The 25,362-nt window shown below is 43.8% G+C and overlaps 1 protein-coding gene across 2 annotated transcripts in view; it reads left to right on the top strand.

Annotated features, from left to right (window-relative positions):
* EGLN2 (egl-9 family hypoxia inducible factor 2) overlaps nt 1–16,385 on the top strand; it is a 34,400-nt gene extending 18,015 nt beyond the window's left edge. For both annotated transcript variants that reach the window (XM_069986765.1, XM_069986764.1), the window contains exons 3-6: nt 8,943–9,062; nt 13,910–14,046; nt 14,135–14,202; nt 15,409–16,385. In XM_069986765.1, coding sequence (XP_069842866.1) covers nt 8,943–9,062; nt 13,910–14,046; nt 14,135–14,202; nt 15,409–15,461 — 378 coding nt within the window. In that variant the 3' untranslated portion in view covers nt 15,462–16,385. The remainder of the gene's footprint in view (nt 1–8,942; nt 9,063–13,909; nt 14,047–14,134; nt 14,203–15,408) is intronic.
* The last annotated feature ends 8,977 nt before the right edge of the window (nt 16,386–25,362 follow it).

Genomic DNA, 25,362 nt, shown 5'->3' with positions numbered 1-25,362 from the left:
TGCCATATTGGATAAAGGGCAGGTGTTTCCGCTGGGAAGGGGGTCATGTAGCATATTGGAGAAGACCAGGATTATTTCAGGAATCGACTGCAATATTTGCAGGTTTGCAAAGTTATCACAAATTTATAATAATTGGATCCAGTGCCTTTAGCTCTGTGTTCAGCACCATGGACAACATATTGAATACGTAAAATAGCTGTGCATCACAGGGAAGTTTCCGGGTGGTTGTTGCAACCTTCTGTTGATAATATTAGATATTTTGAAAATATCTCTAATTCTAAATTCCAAATCTGTTTTCTGGTCTTGATAGGCTACATGACCACCTTCCTTATTGGGAAAAACTTGTAATTGATCTTGTGTGGCAGCTTTCAAAATGGCGGCTGTGTTCCACATATGGCCTAGAAGATAAGCCCCCTCACTCGTTTCTTGCTGGGTGTTCAGATATGTTATTTTCCCTTTTGTCCTGAAACTTTTGACTCACCCTGTAGATAATGTAACTGTTCACAGTAGTTAAAGCTCATAGCTCAGCCTCCCCCTTCTCATAGAATGACCTCTGCGCAGGTCACAGAGCATGTCCAAAAACCTCTCCCATTCATCTTATTGGGTGAACTCCACACTGTTGCCTATGTCCATGGGACTTGCTGTAAAGCATATCCTTAAATGCTGTTAAAGGCAGCTTCCCCAGAATATTGAAGGCAATGGGATTTATTGTGTGTCTCCGCTCTAAGAATGAACATGTTTGTTCTTTGGGCAGAGGCGCACGAGAAACCCCATTGAAGCAATAGGACATGAATTTCGAGTGGAATCCTCCGTGCGGAATTCAGTTAGTAAATTCTGTCTCTTTTACTCACGGGCCCAATTAGTGAGATACCAGGTATGGTACTCTGGTGAATCCCAGGAATCCCAGGCACCAATAACCCAAAAGAGCCCGTGAATTTTGTGGTGGTTTCTATCCCAAAAAAATTCTAGTAGCGAGGCCATCAAAAAAGTCAATTTGTTTCCGTCTCTTGTCTAATTGCTTTCTAAAGTCTTTATCCACCCAATATGGGAACCATAACAAGCAATGAAATGATATCTTCTAAATCCACTTGCGTTTCCAAAAATTCCTTTGAAATTGACCCTGTTTACTGCCTTTTCTTTCCTAACTTCCCTTGTGCACAGGCCAGACCGCTGTGGTTTATTATTTTGGTTTATGTTGCATTGAAAACTGTTACAATCTTGTAGGAAAAAAAAAAAAAAAGAACCGCACCCTGTTTATTGTCAGGATGTCAGACGCACCACAAAAGCAGGAATTGCAGAGTAAGTAGTAGCCGTTTCAGCGTACTTTTATACTTCAGAAATTGTTTGTACACCATTGAACTCCCTTCCTCCTGGATTTTTTGATTTTAAGGATTTTTGTAAAAAGATATTGAGAGGACAATGAAGACTGCGGAGGACGGTGAAACTTGTGTGTGTACAGTTCTATTGATTTTTAATTTTTTTTTTTAAGTAGAAATATAGCACATATATCTCTGTACTCTCTTATGTCATCTGTACCCGCTTTTACCTTGTGCCATGGAGATATCTATGGGGTAATGCTATATAGGGGATTTGGTTTCCAGATAGAGATCAAAATATTTTCATGGAGTACTAGTGAAGATTGTACCCCAAGGCAGACATGTTAGGGCCCTCTTACACCATATGACCGTTCTGGCCAATAATCGTTTAGTGTCGGCTGATCGTTGTCTTAAAACATGTTTAAAAAAAAAACATAACCATAGCGACAGTCTGATGGCCATCGCTCAGTGTAATAGAAGTGGTGGCAGCAGACCACCACTCTTTTCTATGGGCCAGCTGGATGATTTAAACCTTGTCCGGGCAGCCCCTCCTGCAGTTCCCTGCAGCCCCCCCTGCTTAATGTCTGTGCGAGGAATAAGAAGCAAGCGATCGCTGACATGACTCACTTGCTCCAAAATATCTGGCCGTGTTATAGGGCTCTTAGTCATGGGCCATCACAGCTCCTGACAGGGGAATCGCTAGCATAAGCTTATAGCATATAAGGATAAGCCAAGACACATGTTTTAGCCCAATGCTCAGGACCTCTTGATGTCCGTCTCCCTTCACTGCTATAAACTCACTGCTCCATTTTGTTGCAGGGATAGAATCCCCAGGGAGGAGTGGGGATATGATATCATTGCGCCTGCCTAGGAATCCCATTTTGAAGCCAAAGCCAAGAATGGATTTATAAAGAGGAGAAATCTCAGTCTTTCCTTTATGAGCTGTTCTCTGTTTATAGTCTGTTCCTGGCTTTGGCTTCAACGATCTGTCAGATATCTGTCTGTGTAAAAGCACCCTAAGATCATTAGTAGAACATAGAGGTCGGGTTGGATATTGGTGGAAATGAGGGAGGAGATGTATGAAGGGGCAGAATTATGAAGAGCTTTTTGGGCGACGATAAGGAGTTCGAACTGAATTCCATGATTTAATGGGCAACCAGTACAGGGTCTGACACCGGGAAGAGACGTTAATGTAACGGCTGGAGAGGAGTCTGGTTGCTGGACGTTTAACCCAGCCTATATCTGTCATCCTTTGGCCTGCGCTATGGATATTGAAGACAAATCACTGTTCTCTATACAAAAATGTAAATTTGCCAATATACTATACATGCAGGTTTGGCTTATGAAATGTTAGCTCTGTATATTTCTGGATAGGGAGTGGACCCCAGTAACCATTGCGGCAGCGTTCAGAAAGAAATTCCTTGGACCGGTGACAACTGAGGCCTTGCACTTCGCTGCTCGCTGCCAGCTCCCCTATGTGTGCAAGGAGTTTAGCTCTGGAATCCCAAACACACATACACAGAGCTGCCGGAAAACAATTCCAAAAATGACTAAAATGCAGCTCTCTTCTCCAACCCTTAGGCAACCGTATGGCTATGGGTAACCCATTCACTGCTGGGGAGGTCTAGTAACCCTATGCACCAGGGACAGTTTTTTTGTAGATGTAAGTGCAAGTATTGTTTGATTCTTTAAATCCTCCCTCCCTTTTCGTATCTGGAAACAAAATGTCTATTGTGAACCATTGTGAGTAGCCTTTTACAATCTACTATACACTGTCTGTATAGTGTCAGGCTCGGCTTAATACTTTAGTGTCAGGCTCGAGCCACGTTGACTGTCTCTCTTATTGTCTTTGACAACCAGGATGAAGGGTTCCCCTGAGGACAACCGCGGCAAGAGCTGTCACTTTTAGGACCTGCCAGGATAATATTGCTGACCACTGAGATCATTTAAAAATAAAAGTATAAAAAAGTGTCAGACAACTGGACAGAATAATAAAAAAAAAAGACAGTATCACTTATCTATTTAGATGTATAGATGAGTTCTTTCATACATTGGAAATCCCCCCCCCCCCCCCATGATTAGATAGATGTCTTTAGGTCCTATGACATGGGCTGACGTATGAGCAAACACTCGCTCGTCGGCTGATCGATCAATTCCAATTAAAGCATAGCCTGCTGTTAGCCACACATCTCCCCATGTATTAGCGGATATGCTGCCAGTGACTGACTAGCGCTAGAGCCACAAAAACAATCTAGCAAGTAATTGTGCAGCCCTGGCCACATGATTATCGAGCCGTGTTATAGGCTGTGTGAAGGAGTGCTAATCAAGGAGATCGCCGCTCATTTACAGCATGGCTTGGATCATATATTACAGCTATTACACTTTAAAACCCATCATCTGATCCGGCTAACTTTAGTGGGAGTGGCCAATCATCCGGTAGATGATCCCGCGGGAGAGATGAGGATCAGGCATGTTGAATTTCAACTGCCTGATCCTGTTGTTCTCAGTCAGATGAACTGCTTATTTCCCATCTGCAGTGCCTTCAGAAGGCATGATTAAATTGCACGGCCGGGCCACACGAATGATCACTGTATTGTTCCTGCGGCCATTTGAGTATAACAGTATACATTGTGCTGCCAATAGTGATAAATTTTGAAGCCACACAAAAGATGTGATCAGCCGATGAGCAGGTGTTTCTCTGCTGCTTGGCCAATCGCTAACACTTTTACAAAGGTCGATTATTAGCTAAAGAAGCGTTTCTAGTCTTGCTTAAGGGACTTAAGCCAAAATTCACTTGCGTGGGGGGATTGGGGGAGATAGCTGTGGGCTGAGTGAGTGTTTGTTTGCACAACAGCTATTGAAGTTTATGGCCAGCTTGTTACCACTCTGGGTCAAGTAGATATCCACCTGATTGCTCACTTCCTTTGTCTGCAGAAGAGCACTACAATTAGTTAATTGCCGAATTGTGTGAAGTGCTTTGCATGCACCATACGTTGGCCTGATCCCATTATACTGATTTGCCTAATAAACCCAATTACAAAGTTTCTTAAAATCATCTGTACTATTGATTTCTGCAAAAAAAACAAAACACAACAGTGACACGTTAAATAATCATGCCTGGATGTAAGTAATAGGTGCTGCTGAATGTGTCTATAGCACTGGTAGGGAACCTTGGCTCTTCAGCTGTTGCAAAACTACAACTCCCATCATGCCTGGAAAGCCAAAGCTAAAGCTTTGGCTGTCCAGGCATGATGGGAGTTGTAGTTTTGCAACAGCTGGAGATCCAAGGTTCCCTATCCTTGGTCTTTAGACATAGATTCAAGCATGAAAACAATGCTTCATGGCACAAGTGCGGCATGTATTTTATAAAATGTATATATTCACCTTAAGAATAATTATTTACATATTTGTCTTTTTAACATTTTTTTTTTTTTTTTTTTTTTACAATGGCAGATACATGCAGTGCTGTTGCATAGATTTGACATAAACATTGGTAGTTTTTTTCCCCAGAATGCATTAGGTGTGCACATCCAGTCCAGACTAAGCACTGTGTGAGCTGAGCCTATTGGGAGTTGAGAGCAGACATCTGCCGTACAGTGTGATAGAACACAGACCGTGATATTAGAATGTATAGGACGATGTAATGCTAGGGGCGTGACGTATAGAAACTGTATATATGTTCTGTGATTAGATTAACGTCTCAACGGCAGATCCTTATGAGTCACTGGGTCACAGGTTCAAATCCTGGGCTCTGACGTTGGCGTTATCTTTAGCTGCGTGGGTTACAGGAAACCTTATATACAGGCGGTACATAAGGTGTGGGCTGTACCATTCCGATTAACCCTTAGCATGCTTAAGGCTACGTTACCATTAGCTATATATATATATATATATATATATATTTAGCGACCTTGATCTGGCGGCAGCTCACGTTACATAGGCGGCGGCTCTCCTAATTCACAATCGCTGTCTTAAAGGGGTTGTCCAGAAATGACACATTGATGTGTATACACCAACTATGGTGAAAGTGTTGAAATTATATATTTCTTAAGAAATCGTCTCTACAAACTACTGAATAAGTTGCTTAAAGGTCTGATGTGTCCCCTCTATATGTTAAAGGGGCGAAGAGTGATCCGGCTTCTAAACTGGAAATGTAATCACTGTTTAAGCCATGTAATGCCCCACCTAGGTGGGCAATGCAAGGGCCCTATTACACAGAGCGATAATCTGTCAAATCATGATTATCGCTCCGTGTTGGCTGATTGTTTCTTTAGGCTCCGACCTAATATCATCGATGCGCGGCCAATGGCTGATGATTGTAGTATAAAATATAAACTTGCCTTACTACATTACAGGTTGTCCTTGGAAGCCTTCCCCGCTGTCTGCAGCTCTGCCTTCTGTCCCCGCCTTTGCACTGACAGGCCGCCGCCTGCTTTAGCCAATCAGTGGCCTCGGCCTGTCTTGGCCAGTGATTTGTTGAGCTGCCGCAGCCTGTCAGTGCAAAGGCTGGAAGAGAAAGCAGAGCTGCAGACAGCGGGGAAGGCCTCCGAGGACACCGGGGAACGTAGTAAGGTGAGTTAAAATTTTATTATTTTACACTAAAGGAAAGGGCTGCATGGACATCGCTAACAATGTTTGTGCAGCCCTTGTTTAACAATTATCGGCAGTGTAATAGGCCCAGTAAACGGGCGCTAATCTAGAAGATCAGTGCTCATTTACAGTATTTACTGGGCCGCTATCGGCCTGTGTAATAGTACCCTAAGTCTTCAATGTTCTATAGTGCAGCTCAGTGAGGAACAAGATTTTACACTGGATCTCAATGGAAAGCAACTTGAACATTCTTCTATGATGGATCTGTTTGGGGAAGCAAACCTGCCGAACGTTCTGGTTCACACAGAACTAAGTGATCGGGATTTGAATCCCTCCATCTGGAGAAAGTGGATGCAGCCCGAGGACTCTCTGGAAAACATGGATACAGCCTATTTCTGCATCCACCTTATCTAGGCAGCAGGATTCACGTGCCGATTGTTTGGGTCCGTGCGGACCCGAACTTTTGGCAGGTTCGATAATCTTTAGTCAGTACGTCAGTACATGAGATGTAACTTGAAGTCACTGCAAAATCTATAAAAGGCCTCCACCTGCCATATTATACTGGCGCCTCCTTATCTAGCAGACAGTCCTTTGGGCCACCTCAGGTATTAGGGTTCGGGTGCACCTGCTACTTCTGTATCTAACATAGGTATCCTTCTATGTATGATATTAAAAGGAGTAGCCCTCTGTTCTTGAATGAGCACATTAGCTTCCTCTACACAGCGGTGTTGCTCCTTTAAGAGTAGCCTTGAGGAATGTGGTGGCCCCTGACACGGGGCGATTTATCTTCAGGATATTGTGAGGGCTCCTACAGTGGTGACGCAGGTGGGGCCCGGAGTTGGGGAGGTTTGGGGCACGTTATTGTATAGTAACACTGAGCCTGTAGATTCTCATACACAGGAATGAGCGGAGGATCTTCTTATCTCCCAAATGTCCTAGAATAGCTGAAAACATGGGTCCTCCACTGAGCGGGCGCTCACCCACAGTCATGAGATGTTTCCAGAATACAGATATCATTGAATATTACTATGTTATAGGACCTTTTAAAGGAAACACGTCCATCCATTCACTTTTTTTTTTTTTTTTTTTTTTTTTTAAGGAAAATGTCTGTTTTTTACAGGAAGTTGTGCAGAGTTTAAGATCAACTGTTTTTTTTTATATAGTTTTTTTTAAATCCAAACTTATCTTTATTTTCTTTTATGATTCAATTGCAAATTTATATTATTAGGATGGTCCAATATGGCACCTGTACTGTAGCATCCTGTTGCCATAGACTTACCTTCTAAAAATAATAGACCTGTTAGGATCCTGTGTGTTTTTTTTTTTTTTTTTTACAGGACAAAAATGAAACTATTTATTTCCTTTTTAGCTGGGCTCACACTTTATATGCTTATATGTTAGAAAGAGAATATATATTAATGGTTGTAAGATTCTACTTGAGGGCGCGTGCACACTACGGAATCCGCGCATATGACCCGCAGCAGATTCTTTCGCTTGTACCCCCACGCATCTCCGCCCGTACCATAGACACTATTCAATGCACAGGCGGAGATGCACGCCGCCGCGTGGGGGTACAAGCGACGGAATTCACTGCGGGTCATACGCGCGGATTCCGTAGTGTGCACTCACCCTTACAGTATACAGCAACATTGTTTCACATTATTAGCCAACATTACAAATAATGTACTGAGATATATATATATATATATATATATATATATATATATAATTATTAATAAAAAAAATTCTTTTTTTTAAATCTACACAAAATTAGTGTTGACACAACGAACGGATGCCCCATTGAAAAGCAATGGGGTAAATGGATCTATTTAAAATAAATAAATTAAATGGCCGAACTTGATATGAAAGGCTGAATATCTTATAGGGAGAAAGATCCAGGTTCTAGGGTCCCATTTGGAGAACCTGTGATTTTATATAGGCGACTCTGATAGGTCTGCAAATGGAATCGCTCTCTTTATAGATGATCTAGTTCTGGGGAAGCCATATTTGACATCTACAGAAATATATCTTCATAATTTATTCTTTCTCTTATTTACATGAGTGTTAGAAACTTCTCATACCGCGTTATGGCACAATTCCTTTTTTTTTTTCCTTTTTACCCTTGATCCCTGTGCACGACGTGGATATTGGATATTGCTGTGTGTGAAGTTACGGCAGATTGATGAAGAAAAGGCTCTACAGAGTCGTCAAATCCCTTGAGCACCACTTAGAGATTTTTATCTGCTGCATATTAAAGGGGTACTCCGGTGCTGATAAAAAAAAAAAAAGCAATCAATCATAAGCATAGTTTTTACACTTACCATTACTCCTGTCTCTGTTTGAATTTCCTGCTGTTTACAGGTTCCTGAACCTCCAGTTTGTGTCTTAATTTTTTCTCTACTTCCTGGTTTGGGCTTTCCCATGATGCACTTTGTCTCCTGTGATGTCTAACTGACTCTGTAAATCTGTTAAATGACTTACAGCTTGCTCAGCCAATCAGAGCTGAGCAACCTGAGTCATCTGACAAAGGGAGGCTGGCCTAACAGGGCTTAGACTAGACCAGTTTCCCTCTTGATGATGTCATTGTCACAAAATCGCTGCCACAGAGCAGCCTGGGGTCAACAGTCATTAGGTAAGAATGAGTTTACTTCACTTCCTGGTGGGAGGTTGAGGGGGGAAAAGATCGGGAAGGGGGGGCAGATAGGTGATTGAAGCATATTACAGAGTTATATAACTTTGTAATGTGTTTCAATTACTGGAAAAAGCTTTTTTGCTGGAGTACCCCTTTAAGCATACTACCATTGGTTAGAGTAGTCCTGTCCTTAACACTGCTGTCCATAGGTACATAAGTCTTCTCATAATTATATATACGTATCAAAAACTCCTCTACAATGGATCTAGCCTTTTGAGGAGACATTTTGGGGATGGACTAGGAGACAGAACTAGCAGTCAGTTTCTGTCTTGTATTGGTTTATGATGTGTATTATATAACACCATGTAAGCATTATGTTAATAAATTATCTTTATTTCTTCCAGGCAATGGTCGCTTGTTATCCCGGCAATGGTATGGGCTATGTACGACATGTAGATAATCCAAACAGGGATGGACGCTGCTTAACATGCATTTACTACCTAAATCAAAACTGGGACACAAAGGTAAGATCTGTCAGCAAAGCACACAGTACTCCATGTACAACAGCTTGGCATAAAGGTATAAAGAGGCAAACGCAGGCTGAAGCTGTTCCACACGGGATACAGTCCTGTGATCACATTGTCCATGACTGTCCATGCATGTGCTGAGGTTGCTGATAGTGATGTAGGGAGGTTGTGGATGGTCTCATGACTGTCACTTGTGACTATCATATAGGCATATAGGTGGATATCACCCTGTGTTTGCCCGCATTGATACCGTTTACACTCAACATATAAGATGGCTTGATATTTTGGAATTATATATATATGTGTGTATATATATATATATATATATATTATATATTACACACACACATACCTTTTTGGAATTATGTTTTCCCTCTGTTGTTCCTTCTGGATATTTAAAGTGTCAGTTTAAAAAATCTACTCCCCCCCCCCCACACACACACACATACACACACTAATCATTAGAGCTGGAAGAAGCAGGAGCCATGCTCCATTTTAAGTCTATAGATAATGTCTTTGGCAGCTAGACTGCATACTTCTCCTGACTGATCAAAACTTTTAATAATTTAATTTTTTTTTCATATGACAGGGACGCTTTAAGAATAAAATGACACACTCCTTGTCAATAGGGTGTGTGTGATAGTGGCAGCACTGATTGGACACTGCCAGAGTGTATAGGGACACGCCCTATTGACAAGCGTATGGTAACGCCCAGTTGTCATTTATTTCGATGAGGCATAAAAGAACAACACATTGCAGAGTTTTAAGAATAGATGCATGTTCTATGGGCAATACTAATAACTAATAATACAGATTTGTTGGGAGAGCAGCAGTGCAGTGTTAGGGCCAGTTCACATAGAGTAAAACTGGTGGAATTACACATCGGAACTCCACCACGGAATGCCGCCAACCGCCGCGTTATAAGGCAGTCTATGGGAGGGCTTGTATGCTTGGGCTTGGAATTCCGCCAGTTTTACTCCGTGTGAACTGGCCCCTGTTGTGGCCTAATGTTGTTAAGTTTGGCAGCCCCTCTGATTTGAAGAAGCAGTTAAAAAAAAAAATTATTGCCCCCCCCCCCCCCCCCCCCCCCGGTAGGTGCTGGCACGTATACTCACCACAGCTGATCCGGTCCCGCGATCGTTCTGGTCCCGCGTAGCCGTTCAAATCCGGTGCGGGCTCACATCCGCTTCTGCTGTCACTCCTCTTCTCTGTCCTGTGATTATACGCCAGAAGTCACACACCTCTATGCATTCTCTTCCGGCGTTCAATTACAAGGCAGAGAAGAGGAGTCACAGCGGAGGCGGATGTAAGCACGCGCCGGATTTGAACAATATGAAGCCGCGCCGCGGGACACCGATCTGCTGTGGTGAGTATACACTCCAGCGCCTACCGGGGGGGCCAATAATATTTTTTTATGAAATGCTTCTTTAATGTTCTACCGTGGTGTCCCCTGGTCTGTGACTCTCCAGCTGTTGCACAACCACAACCCCGATCATGCACAGGGAGACTGTCTGTCCGGACGTGATGGGGGTTGGGGTTTTGCAACAGCTGAAGAGCCACAGGCCGGGGAGCACAACTCTACAGGGTGACCTTGTTTCATCGGCTCGTTCCCCTCCCTCGCTCCCAAATAGCATGTTGCTAGGAAACCTCCCATCCTCTTTTGGGTGCAGCAGGTTATTCATTAGGGAGTCCGATTCCCCAATGCAAAATAATTGCAATGTCTGGTTTGCAGCATCTCAGGAAATCGGTCTGCATTTACATTATTACATTCTATCCTGGATTTATAAACATGGCTGCCTCTCCCCCCCCAATTTACAAATATTAGGAGGAGAGGACTTTAGATGTAAAAGAGTAGTGGTGTTACCAACAACCAGCAGAATCGGCTTGTGCCCCAACAATCGGCACATTCAGTTGTATCTGCACCCCCCCTCCATGATTACACATTATTACACAGTGTATCCAGCTCATCCTCCTCCCACGTGCTTATTTGCACCTTGATCCCAGCACGGATCTGACCCCTGGCATGGCTATAGTAATGCACAGTGGAAATTAACTTCAGATCTATGCAGTGGGAATACTCCATAATGGCACTGTCACCAGTGGGAAACTTATCCAACGTGTTTTCATCACTTAGATGCAGTTGAAATGCATTGGACTAGCTTTCCACTGGTGACAAGTGCAAATATGCAATTTGTTTTAATGTCTAATTCATAATAAAGGAAGAATTCTTTTTATTCCACATTCGCCAGATGTGAGGTTCGGCTTTTTGCGGTGAATCTTCATTGTCTATGAACACCTGTGGTGACTGTTCTGTTGCAGCTGCGACCGGTCACTTGCTAGATGGTACTGTGTGACTCCACTACTGTGGTGGTTGGTCGATGGAATATAGCTCAGCCGGTTAGGAGGTTGTCGTGATGCCAGTGCTAACTTGGCACACAGGTGTAATGGTATACCTGCTTTTAGTTTTTTGTGGCTGGCTATATTCCTCCCCAATGGTCTGTGACCTGCCGGGTTGTGATGGGTCCTTTAGGCGCTTATCACGGTGGTCCGGAGTGGAGATGTGACCCACATGGACTGTCTGTACCACCACCCACAGAAAGGGGAAATGACCCAAGGACGGTGTAGCTGGTGTGTAGGTGCTGATGCAATGATCACTGAGTCCCAGTAGAATAGGTAATGCTTTCTTTACTAGCAAGTCTTCTGTGATACAAGATAAATAGTGACTGTTGAGATACAGACTTGCGTTCGCCAGATCTGTACTGAGAGATACTGAGGTGGAGAGTAAGGTAGCAGTGTTGCGTGCTGAGAAGAGTAGAGTTCAGAGTAGTAGAGAGGAGTTTGTCTTGAGAGCCCCAACCCAATGTAGTACTGTGCTTTGACGGAACTGTAGAAGAAGAAGAATACTTGTGCCTGTGCTTCGACCTTTGTCGCTATACCACCTTTTGCACTGCAGTGTCGAGTTACCCATCCTATCAGGGTGACACAAGCCCCAGTCCTAGTTACCTTGAGCAAGGTGTCCGAAGTTATCTGGTGTCATCTGCGCTGTGAAATAGAGCAAAGCAGCCAAGAGCCTACGTACTCTTATCGGATCAGTTCCTCTGCTTTAGGATACTGTCCTGCACTGTGTTGAGATGTTCACGGCGTGTGTTGGGGTGATCCCTGACTTGTCCTCTCTGTAGGTGTTTAGCACTGCATTGTTGGTAGAAGTGTTGCTTTAAGAAAGAAAGTCTCTGTGTTCTTCATAAGTGTACACTACAGCTGTTTTGTCCTGGACAGGGAACCTAGCAGAGCCAAATCCTGGCTAACTCAGCAGGGATGCCTGATCTGTGTGCCTTTCTACACGTCCTCTCCCCATGTGACTACTTCCTACAGGGTGTATGTAACATCTCCTGTGAGTGGTGGAGAAGAGAGTGCAAGAAGAAAGGAGAATATAGATGGGTAGAAGGAAAGAGTCTCTCTCTCATTGGTGTACAGAACCACAAGATACAACACAATAACTCTTACATGACTACAGCTGTGCAACATACATACATAAATATACATAAGGCTGATATCTAGTGGCAAAACCTATACATGCCCACTCATCACCACTGTGCTTTTGAAGTACCAGGCTTTTGCGAGGGGTGTTCAAAGTAGAGACATCTGTGGTGGGATACCCCACACCCCTGTGAGTAAAGCAGCTTGAAATGCCCAGAGAAAAGGAAATACATGTCAAATCAACTGTTATCAGAAATTTGTACAGATTTGTTAATAACTTTTCTTTAAAAATCTTAAGTCTTCCAGTACTTATCAGCTACTGTATGCCCTGCAGGAAGTGATGTATTCTTTCCAGTTTGACACTGTGCTCTCTGCTGCCACCTCTGTCCATGTCAGAAAGTAATTTACAAATCTGCATAACATTCTGAAGCCAATTGTCTTGAAAATGATATATTTTCGGAGTACCCCTTTAAAGGGGTATTCACGGGGATATCTATCTTGGGGTGTCTGGCTGCTGGGACTCAATTCTCCCATTAGAATGAACATGTTAACTCTATTTATTCACCATGGGAGCCATAGATACAGCCAAATTGAGTATTTGGCTATTCTGCACAACCCCAATAGAGACTGATGGCATCCATGATCCCCCATTCATGTGGTGGCTCAGGAGACTGTTACTTGGCATAGGAGTAGGGGAGGAATATCTGATCGGAAGTCACTACACTCAATATAGCTAACCAATGTACAATAGCTTCATCACCTTTATTTAGAAGAATCTTGCTCCCTATGGACAAGAATACAGTAGTAGTAGATGGGTCATTTTTCACTGACTTAGCCCTTTAAATCCGGCTTGACAGGCCGTCGATTCTTAATGTGCCTTCATGTTCTTGTTCTGTACGACAGTCAGTCATGTGGTCTGCTCGGCCGTTTCCTGCATTTAATGACCCCTAGTTTATTTATGACGCTGCGGGCACAGACTGGCAAACCTTCAATGACTTACAAAATACCAAAGGTGTAACCTGCTGCAACCCCAGCCCGTCTATCAGTCATTTCATTGTGCAAGGCCTTGGCGCATATTAGACAGAAGGGGAACATAATGGTTTGCAAATTTCTGAAACTCTTGTATACAGTATTTGTCTGGTATATACTGTAACTGTCATAACCCAATGTAATGTAGATAGGATAATGCCATGTACTGTAACTTATAAGAATGTTGTGTCATCAGGGAATGCCTATAATAAAGCACAAGGCCACAGGTGGTGTATATTTATGGTGTATATGCCACAGGTGGCATATACAGATACCAACTGTATAATATCCTCAGCACAGGCCTATTGGATCTGACATTTCACCTTCTTATGCCTTAGGTCCATGGGGGACTTCTACAGATCTTCCCAGAAGGCCGTTCTGTTGTAGCCAATATTGAGCCATTATTTGACCGGTTATTGATTTTCTGGTCTGATCGCCGCAATCCTCATGAAGTGAAGCCAGCCTACGCCATGCGGTAAGTGTCATACAGTGTTGGAGACCAGTTTAGCATGAGCGTCCATGTTCAAGGTCTAACATTGTACCGGTGTTCTCTTCATCCATAGATATGCCATCACTGTCTGGTATTTTGATGCAAAGGAACGATCAGAGGCCAAAGACAAATACAGACTAGGTGAGTGGGACGGAAGAATATATCTGTACCTTATGTAGTAGGTGCTGGATTAGTAGATGGTCATAGAAGGGAGTGGTGTATTCTGTCCAGTCTGACACAGTGCTCTCTGCTGCCACCTCTGTTTGGGACAGTAACTGTCCACAGCACTAGCAAATCCCCATAGGAAACCTCTACTGACATGTCAAAAGTTTATATGTGTGATCAGATCTAAACTAATGTAATGATCATTAGATGGAACTTCCCCGATGACTCTCATCTCTGTATCACTGCAGGAGACAGACTCCCAGGTTTGGACACCCTGACCCTACAATGTTCACACAGCGTAAGTTCTGTATTAATCACGGTTGTTGTTGTACAACGGCTGTGACTCATACAGAACTTACTGTGCTGCAGGCTGAGGGAATCCCGGTCGGAGTGTATACACTTTGGCCGGGATCACTGGTGGCGGCGTAAAAAAACTGACACTTCCGTTTTCTGCAGCCGCAGAAAATATGTCAGGTCACACAACGGAGCGTGCGGCTCTGGCTGCATGCTCCATTGTGTGCAGCGGCGAATTGGGATGTGGGCGTACACTGATGCACCCGTATCCCAATACATCAGGAATGAAGATCTTTTCTGACACCGGCCATTCTTTGACATGGCCGGTGTCTTACCCTGTGTGTCAGTGTGACACTCTGTGTCATTGATCTCTTCTTGCTAACCTATAGACAGTAGGAGAGGGGGGGAATTTACATTTCATTCATTGCAGTTTAGATAGTAGGTGAATGCTGATTGGCTACTATTGTAGCAAGGCTTCTCATATGCGTGCCTTTGGGTTGTCACCGACCGGCAGCTTATCCCTGCAATTGGTCTCTTGGCACACAACGGCAAAATTGAGCACATGGAAATTGACAGCTGCATAGGACAAACCCTGGCCAGAGCCGGTGTGAATGTACAGATGGGAGTAAGGGTGGTGAGCGACACGGACTCGGATTGGAATGTTAGTTGCCGTGTAAAATACTTTCACATATCTATTTAAAGCAAATCTGTCACCCCCCCCCCCCTTGTCCCCGCCACTCCCCTTATATACTGAGGTATGGTTCCTAATATCAGAGCTGAGATCTAAGGTAATCTCACTAGAGACATCACTTCCATGAATAATTAATGGTTCAGCCTACCAATAAGTTTGTTTAATTAAAAAAAAACTTTCTTTTTCTTGTTCTCCAGCCAGTGGACAGAAGGGAATCCATGTTCCGGTATCCCACCCTGGAGCTGTGTGATGGGGGTCAGACGCCTCCTAGTGGTCGTTCTGTAGGAGCCACTAAGCTGCTATCATCCTGGCAAAAGTTGGGACTCCAGTTGCCAGGCAGAACGGGAATTCTTTCCTACCCCTGGCTTGATGTCTTGGTGACTTCACCTTCTCGTGTCCTGCATTGGGGGACACTTGATCAACCTCTTTCCTGAAATGTGAATGAATATATAACATGCGGAGCATTAACCGGTGGCACCTGGCATCTGCAGGCCATCTCACCTGGTCAGATGTTTGTTAGGAATTGTTGAATGTTCGCTGAAAACCTTGCACATGCACAGAGCTGAGGGCCGGAGATGAAGCGGCGGGGTCCGCCTGGGGCTTCTGCACACTTGTCCTGGCTTGTTATGACGTCACAATGACGGGGAAGGAGGGGAGGCGGACAAGATGCTGAGATGGGATAAGCTCAGGAAGGGGATGGTAAAACTATAGATGTCAGAGCCATCTAGTGATAAAGATATAGGCTACCCTGAGGGCAAGGTGTAGATATATAACAGATACGGTAATAAGGGCTAACAAGGGACAAACAAAACAGTATAGAAAATGCTGATAAGGCACAGGGAGAGATCAAAGGGCTTTAGATAGTGTTCTCCATAGGATAATATGAAGGCAAAGTAAACGTGTTATGTGCTGATTCACATGTATTGCTGTGACTCCTAAAAACTGCTGCCAGATCCTCACCCCCCTGCTTCCTGCTGCTACGAGCTCTGTCAATTAAAGGGTTAATGTTCGGAAAGTTCACGTTTTTTTCCTTTTTTTTTTTTTAAAAAAAAAACAACAACCTTTTTTTTCATGTCTGCCCGGGACAGACTGAGGCGGAGATAAGATGTTTCTATAAAAGAATGGAACAGATTTATATTTTACCAGTTGCAATAAAAATTACCTCATGACATTGCGTGGGCCTGAAATATAACGTGCATGTCACATGTATGAATCACGTACCTGTTGTCGGATCACCTCCAGTGACGTATCTTACATTGGCCACACCTAGGTTTACTGTTAGTCCCATTTAAAGGGATTTAATACTGAGACGACATGTAAAATGGCTGTTAAAGAACTCCGGTGATACCTTAAAAAAAAAAAACGGAAGCCATGTGACGCACTCCAGCCAATGAAAAGGCTGCTGGTGTGCAAGTGCACAAGCAGCTTTTTCCTCTCCCATTCACTTTAGTGGAAAACACCGAAGAGGAAGAGGACCAGGCCCGACCCCAGCTCTGACGACATTGATTAATATCAATAATCCGTATGTGCGCCTTTTACAAAACACTGTTTCCAGCTACTGAAAAAAACAGATGTGATCAGCACCTACATAAGCATTCAAAGGAGTTCTCCAGGATTAGGTGCCACATCTGTCTTCAGGTTGGGTGTGGTATTACAACTTGGCTCCATTCATGTCAGTGGAACTGAGCTGCAATGCCACACACAAACTGAGGAGGAGAGTGGCGCTGTTACTAAAAGAAATCAGTTTTTTTTTTGTTTGTTTTTTTTCCCCCCTAATACTGGCTAACCCCTTCTCCCATGAGGGCGTAACTGTACGTCCTCATGCGGGTGGGGGAGTCCAGAGGGGGGCCGCACGGCGACCACGCTCTGAACTGACGCTATCCCGGGTGCTATATACAGCCTGGGACCGCGGCTATTAGCGGGCATGGTCCGATTGCCGTGCCCGCTAATTAGCCTTTTAAATGCAGCTGTCAAAGCTGACAGCTGCATTTAAAATGCTCCTTAAACACTTCCCTGGTGTTTAGTGGGGGGGATTGCCCTCCCCGTGACGTGATCGTGAAGGAGCGATCCCCGCATCTGGTCCCAGCCGGGGTCTGCGCCGTAATGGCACTGATCCGGGCTCGGCATTCTATTGTTTTCGGCTGCAGCAGCCGAAAGCAAGAGTGCCTATCTCATGGATCTATGCAGTATAACTATACTGCATAGATCTCTATGAGAGATCAGAGCAGGCATACTAGAAATCCCCCAGGGGGTATAACCCTAACCCCAGGGGGGCTTCTAGTATAAATTAGTGTAAAAAAGTAAATAAATGTTCTTTTATTAATAAATAATTCCCTCCCCTAATAAAAGTAAGAATCACCCCCCTTTCCCCATTTTATGAATAAAAATAATTAAATAAATAAACAAACCTATTTGGTATCGTCGCGCGTGTAATCCCCTGAACTATTAAATTATCACATTCCTGATCTCGCACGATAAATGGCGTAAGCGCAAAATAATTCCAAAGCGCAAAATTGGGCATTTTTGGTCGCATCAAATCCAGAAAAATTGTAATAAAAAGCGATCAAAAAGTCGCATGTGCACAATCAAGGTACCAATAGAAAGAACACATCATGGCGCAAAAAAATGACACCTCACACAGCCCCATAGACCAAAGGATAAAAGCGCTTTAAGTATGGGAATAGAGCGAACATTTTAAAGGAACATTAATTCTTTGAAAAAGCGTTTTAATTTTTTAAAAGGCATTTAATAAAATAAAAGTTATACATGTTACATATCATTGTAATCGTAACAACTTGCAGTGTACTTTATGCAAAAATTAAGCCTGCCATTGCAAAGTACAATTAGTGGTGCAAAAAATAATGGCTCATGTGGGTCTGTAGGTGAAAAAATGTAAGCGCTATGGCGTTTTAAACACGAGGAGGAAAAAAACAAAAGAGCAAAATAAAAAAAAAATAGTCCGGTCCTGAAGGGGTTAAATAAACACAGAGGAGTACACTGCCATGATCTCCTGTCTTCTTCATGCTTCTCAGGAAAGTGCTGAGAACAAGACCTGCCCATCCAGCTGGTCACTGGCTGCAGAGATGTCCCAACCTAGCCAGTGATTGGTTAAGCAAGCCGTTCCTGCTCTGAGTGCTTGACTTGGAAACCGGAATAAGGGCACATTCACACTACAGAATCCGCACGGATAACCTCCAGCAGATTCTGTGCACAGTCCTGGCCGTCCCATAGGCTTCATTCTGCGTTCAGGCAGATTCCGATTGTGTCTGGAAGAAAGTGGATAACTCCTTTAACTCTGGCCTTAGGTGCAGCCTGAGAAAGAGTGTTCAATACCTCTACAGTACCCCTGCAGAAAAAAACAAAAACACTGTATTCACCCTGTATTCTGCTTTAGGGTGGGTTCAGACCACGGAATCCGTGCGGATAAGTTTCGTCGGATTCCGTTGCTTGTACCTGCTCACAGCGGTGCGCATCTCCTCCTGTTCCATAGACTCAATTCTATGGGCGGGCAAATTCTGCTGAAAGAATTGACATGTCACTTCTTATGGCAGAATGCGGAATCCGCCCAGCCATAGAATAGTGTCTATGGAGTTGGCGGATATGCGCACCGCCATAAACAGGTACGAGGCACGGAATCCGCCGGAAATTATCCATGTGGATTCCGTAGTGTGAACCTACTCTAATAGTTAAGGGTCCTGGAAGGATGACCCCCTTATATTTACGCAGTATTCCTTAAAAGTAGGGATGGTCCGAACCGAGTTCGGTTCGGGTTCGTACGAACCCGAACCCTTGGTAATGATTCCCGCTCCATGGAGTTGTAGTTTTCCAGGCGTTCCTTCCGCTGTATCCGCCCGCTCCACGGAGCAGGCAGACAGCGGAAATCTGCTGCCGAGCGTTCGGGTTCATACGGACGCAAACCTCGGCAGGTTCGGACCATCCCTACTTAAAAGAATATTTGAAAATAGTTTTCTCTAAAGGTCCTTTTACACATAGTGATTTATTGGCCATGGGGGGTACAAACGAGTGCCCACCAGCAAGATCCGAACACAGCACGACGGATTGAGGGGCCCAGGCTGCACAATCGTTTGTACTGTTTGTGCAGCCCGGGAAACTGATAGCACAGATATGTATGTGTCTTTTCTGTCCGTTTGAAGGGGATATCCAGCCCTACAAAAACATGGCCACTTTTCCCCCTATTGTTGTCTCCAGGTCAGGTGTGGTTTGCAATTAAGCTTCATTTACTTTAATGGAACTGAGTTTCAAAACCCCACCCAATCTGGAGACTGGATAACCCCTTTAAAGATCACTAGCAGCGGTGTATACTTACATCTTATATATATACGTATATATTATATATATATGTATATATATATATATATACATACTTATATATATATATATCTGTGATCTTGGTTCTCCTTTATCATTGCTGGCCGCACAAACCCGTTTACACAGGACAATGTGTGGCCTGCAAATATAAGCCTACTCTAAAGACCCGATCAGCTGAGGATCGGGTATTTTCCCCAGCTGATCTGTGTCACTTTTACACTGGCCAATTATCGGCCGCAGGATCGTTTCTAATAACGCTCGATGCTAATAATTATCTGTAAGAGGTCCTTAAAGGGTACCTATCATTTAAACAAACTTCTCACACGTCATAGCGACATGTCAGAGATAGCTGCTTTTAATCCAAGATCTGTCCTGGGGTCTGTTCGTCAGGGGATGCAGTCTGTATCTTCATAAATAGACTGCCTTTGCAGTCTGTATCTTATACTTTACCTAATCCTCTTGTTTGGTGTATCATGGAGGCACCCCGTTGGCAACAGGCGAGAGATATCTGGCTATCCCGAGTTTTGAGACGTGACCAAGACTCCACGGACTCTTGTTTTGCATATTTAAATTTTTGGGGGCATCAGTGGAGACTCTTGATTGAGTACTTCATTGGAGTTTTTTTCACTGTTCTCCTTGAGTTCAGTGATTACTGTGTTTTGTTGGTTGACTTGTCATTGCCCCAACTAGCCAGAATCCTACTCCACACTGATGAGGGGCAAATACCACGAAACGGCTGTCTGTGGATGGAAGCCTGCCTTGGCAAGCCCTTGTCATGATCGCAATACTCGCACCTTGAGTTAGACATTGACAAAAAGGGGCCACCCTGGTATTTCCCTGTTTGTGTTCCAATACTCGCAACCGAGTGGGACTTAAGGGGCTATTTATCAGGGTGGTGTGGTGCTCCCCCCATCATGGCAACAGGCTAGAGATATCTGGCTATCCCATGTTTTGAGACTCGCAACTGAGACTCCACGGACTCTTGTTTTGCATCTTGTTTGGTGCAGCAAGTCTGGTGCAGCCATCTTGATTACATTACTTGCGTTCCAGCAGCGGAACGCAAGTGACGTATTCAAGATGGCGGCGCCCGGCCTTGCTGCAGCGGACAAAAGGATTAGGTAAAGTATAAGATACAGACTGCAAAGGCAGTCTATTTATGAAGATACAGACTGCTTTTGCAGTCTGTATCTTATACTTTACCTAATCCTCTTGTCTGCTGCAGCAGGGCCGGCGCGTTCCACCGTTGGAATGCAAGTGACGTAATGAAGATTACCGGCCCTCCGGAGCGGAGCGCGCTTCATAGCAGGTGGGGGCGGCGGCTGCAATCAGCAGCTGACACCTCACTGTTCATGACACACTGCAGCGATCGCGCTGCCACGTGTCATTAACTCCTTAAACGCCGCCGACCACGGCGTTTAAGTGTAAGTGACAAGGGGAGCCCCCTGTCACTTACTGATCGGGACCCCTGCAGTGTGACTGCGGGGATCCGATCGTTAAAATGGACCGCCGGAGGTCTCTCACCTGCCTCCGGGTGGTCCGATTGGCGATCTGCTGCTCTGAGCCTGCACAGGCAGGCTCAATGAGCAGATCGCCGATAACACTGATCAATGCTATCAATGATCAGTGTAAAAATCAAAGTACCCAAAGGGAAAAAAAATCAAAGTACCCAAAGGGACTTCAAATGTGAAAAAAAAAAAGTTAAAAACACTAATACACTACCCCAAAGCCCCTCCCCCAATAAAAGTTGAAATCACCCCCTATCCCATTATATAAAAAAACATATAAAAATAAATAAACAAATAAACATATAATATACCGTAGCGTGCGTAATTGTCCAATCTATTAAAATACAACAAGCGTCATTGCGAATGGTGAACGGCGTACACGAAAAGAGGGAAAAAAGTGTGCAGATTACCGATTTAATGTTACATTATATATTAAAAAAATTAATAAAAAGTGATCAAAACGTCCGATCTTCACAAATATGGTATTAATAAAAACTAGAGATCATGGCGGAAAAAATGACACCACATACAGCCCCGTATGTGAAAAACTAAAACTGCTATAAGCGTCAAAACAGGCCCATTTTATTAATAATTAATTGCCCAAAAAAAGGATTTCATTTAAAAAAAAATATATAACATTAGAGAATCTGTGTAAACCTGCATATGGTTGTGTTCGGACTGACCTATAGAATAATAGTATCATGTCGCTTTTACCATATAGTGCATTACGTAGACACAGGACCGAGCAAACGTTACCATATTGCATTCTTTTTTATGATTTCACCAATTTATATCTTCAGAAATAATATATTTGGGATTCCGTCATACATGTTATGGTAAAATGAAAGACGCCATTACAAAGTACAACTATTCCTGTAAAAAACAAGCACTTACATGGCCTGTAGATAGAAAACTGAAAGTGCTAGAGCTCTTAGAGGGGGAGGAGGGAAAAACAACTAAGATCAAAATTTGCGCGGTCTACTGGGTCATTTTGGGCCTGGTCCTCAAAGGGTTAAGCAGCGAGATGAAGAGGTAGAGTGCACATAGCTGATATATAGGCAGACTAGATGCTGACAATCTGCTATGATTATAAACCCTCATTATCGAATAATTTACTATTTAGACCCCATTTTGTCCATCTATGGTATGTATACATAAGGGGGTCTGCTCCATGTTTTTCCATGGGGGTCTCCTCCCTGTGTCTGCATGTTGTGCTGGGGTGATAGAATTGATGGTACTTTAATGTAATTTACTTGTTTAGTATTATAGCTCCACCTGCTGGTCAGAGTTAAATACATCAGTTTATGATGAGACCTGAGATGGATTGCTACAAAACAGAATTGATATTGGGTCTCTTTATCAGGAATGGAATAACAAGGTATACGAAGGAACACATATAATATGTAGGCATCGCTGAGGATTGCTTTCTGGAGGGGCAGGATGGAAGCAGGACACAATGCCCTTCTAGCCCAATAGGCAGCCATTAAGTTCCTCGACAGAGAACAGACACAGGTTGCAGTTTACCTTGGTGTTTACTGCCATTTGTCACAACAACAACGATAGGAAGCATGCTGTAGGCCTTCTCAGCCACAAGGAACAGACTATAATGTTGCTGACGTCAGTGCAGCTGTCCTTTCTTACACCCTTGAGGCACCGGCCATATCTGTAACTCACAGTAGACACCGTGACTACTTACAACAAAGCAGAAGAAGCGTCCATAACTATTGTGCCCCTCAGGCTCGTCTCACATGGATCTCTTTCCCTCCACTATTATATGCTGCATATACTTCCTGCATTACTTAGTGCTTCTCCGAGTCTCTAACCATGATGAGGCTCTGCTACCTTACAAGCCTGCCTGTCACACACCACACAGTTCTTTCTCAGTTGCTTATTTGCCTTTTTATTTTTTTGCCATTTTTATGATCTTTACTTTATGCACCCAGGTAAAACTAGTTTACTCAGGTGCCACAGCCAGTGAAGTTATTTGCTGTGCTCTACTACAGCCACTAGGTGTCTCACTCCCCCTGTGTACAGCTGCAGTACCTGTAGGAAGGTTAGCCTGTTTTCACTCTCTCTTACACACGCTTCCTGTTACACGGCCCTATATACGTTCGTAGTAGTCTGGCTGTAGACCAGAGAAGAGGCAGAATAGTCTAGTTCCAGTTTGAGAGAAAAAGACCACAGCAGTTATGCGCTGCTACACCTTAGTAGTGGGGTAACCGGAGAAATAGGAAACACCCTTGCCTGTGCTAAGGATCTTCACTTCAGGGAAATGAAAAGGCAGAGGGCCTGATCTGTAGTAGAGCACAGATGCAAGTTAGCCACTCTCTACTGACAACACTGCGAAAACTTTCACTATTTAGCTTCACCCAGAGACAGAGGCCTGGGACTCATACCACCTCACAGGGCAGTCTCTGAGCCTGTGTAGGCAGAAGGCCGTCAGATTTATCTAAACGTGAGTATGAGGAGTTCTTAAAGTTATACGTCATACATGCCAACAGAGTACTGTACTAATTAGGCAAGGGTCTACAATACCCTGACAAACAACTTTCTTCCTTTACCAAACTCTGTCTAAGAAGGGTTGTATATTTTTTGCACTAGCACATGTGAGCATTCCTTACATTTTTCTGCATTGCACTGAAGTTGATTGTAAGGTGAATTACAGCTGAAAGATTCCCTTTGTGGAGGACACTGCTGGGCGATGATTTGTACAGAACAGAGCGAGTTCCTCTCTCCACTCTGTGTGTGCGACCTAGACAGACCCCACAGACATGCATCGAAAGCCCATCTATATCACGTGACACAAAGCCAGCTTGCGGTCTGAACACTTATAGAATTAACTTCTTAGCACAACGTTATTTGTAACTTTTATGTCAATGGGAAATATGCAAGTTGTATAACATGTCCACTTTCCAGATGTGGCTGTGCAGGCATGGTGGGAACCAGGGCCAGGACAAGGAGTTTTGGTGCCCCAGGCAGAGAAGACAAATGGCGCCCCCCCCCCCCCCCCAGTGTAGACTGTACACTATGCGGGGACAGCCAGGGGGCTATACTGTATGTGGGGGTCATGTATACTGTACCCGCTGACTGTAACAGGACCATCTATACTGTACCCCCTGACTGTAACAGGACCTTGTATACTGTACCCCCTGACTGTAACAGGACCGTGTATACTGTACCCGCTGACTGTAACAGGACCATCTATACTATACCCCCTGACTGTAACAGGACCATGTATACTGTACCCCCTGACTGTAATAGGACCATGTATACTGTACCCCCTGAGTGTAACAGGACATGTATACTGTACCCCTGACTGTAACAGGACCATGTATACTGTACCCCCTGACTGTAACAGGACATGTATACTGTACCCCTGACTGTAACAGGACATGTATACTGTACCCCTGACTGTAACAGGACCATGTATACTGTACCCCCTGACTGTAACAGGACCATGTATACTGTACCCCCTGAGTGTAAAATTAGCATCTGGTTAAGTCGGGACTCTGTCATCTCTGCTGCTGCACCTGCACTTCACACTGGTCCTACCAAAGGTCCGGTGCCCGTGTGTCTGGCGGTGGGTGTTACCACTCCTGGCCACTGTGACAAGTCGACCCAAAACACCAGAGCCCACCAGCTGGTGCAACATCAGTATCCAGCGCCCGGCATGGTTACTATGCGTTCACAGGTGAATAACCCAGAGCTCTAGGCTGTCACATGACCCAGTAAATCCAGTTACAAAGCTAAAACTGTTTTTATTTTTCTGATTGTAATTTAATTTTTTTTGTAGATTATCATGAGATCGACCATCTCACCTGAGCTATTTTAATAGCACTTAGAAATTGCTGCTTATACCCACCACCATCTGTCCCAACCACAAAACTTGTGAACCACGGAGCCACCTATGTAAAGTCTGATGGTTTTCTCATATTAGTTTTTTTTTTCTTCTAGTAGTATGAATATATACGTGTGATTTTTTCAAGTAAAAACCTTAAAAGTATTCCTTAATATTATTATTATTATTATTATTATGAGCAGCAATCGCTGAAAATTGGAGACAAAATGAAACAACACCAAAATGAATTCAAATTCTTTATTTAATTTAATTAAAAAAAAAAATGTTAAGCAATATGCAGCATTGTAATGAAATATTACCGGCCCTATAATGAATAGTAGATCCGGTGACTCTCAGGTCAGGTCTGGTGGAGACCACAGAACGCGCCGCAGTCATTCCCACCTGCACATATTATCCTGATCTGAGAGTCACCGGACCTAAAGTTCCAGAGGAAGGCGAAGAAACCCCCCGGAGAGTTT

Source organism: Dendropsophus ebraccatus, chromosome 10 (genome assembly GCF_027789765.1).
Source record: "Dendropsophus ebraccatus isolate aDenEbr1 chromosome 10, aDenEbr1.pat, whole genome shotgun sequence".
In the NCBI taxonomy this organism is placed as follows: domain Eukaryota; kingdom Metazoa; phylum Chordata; class Amphibia; order Anura; family Hylidae; genus Dendropsophus; species Dendropsophus ebraccatus.
Note: the sequence above shows the minus strand (reverse complement) of the source record. Positions and strands in the feature narration are given on the sequence as shown.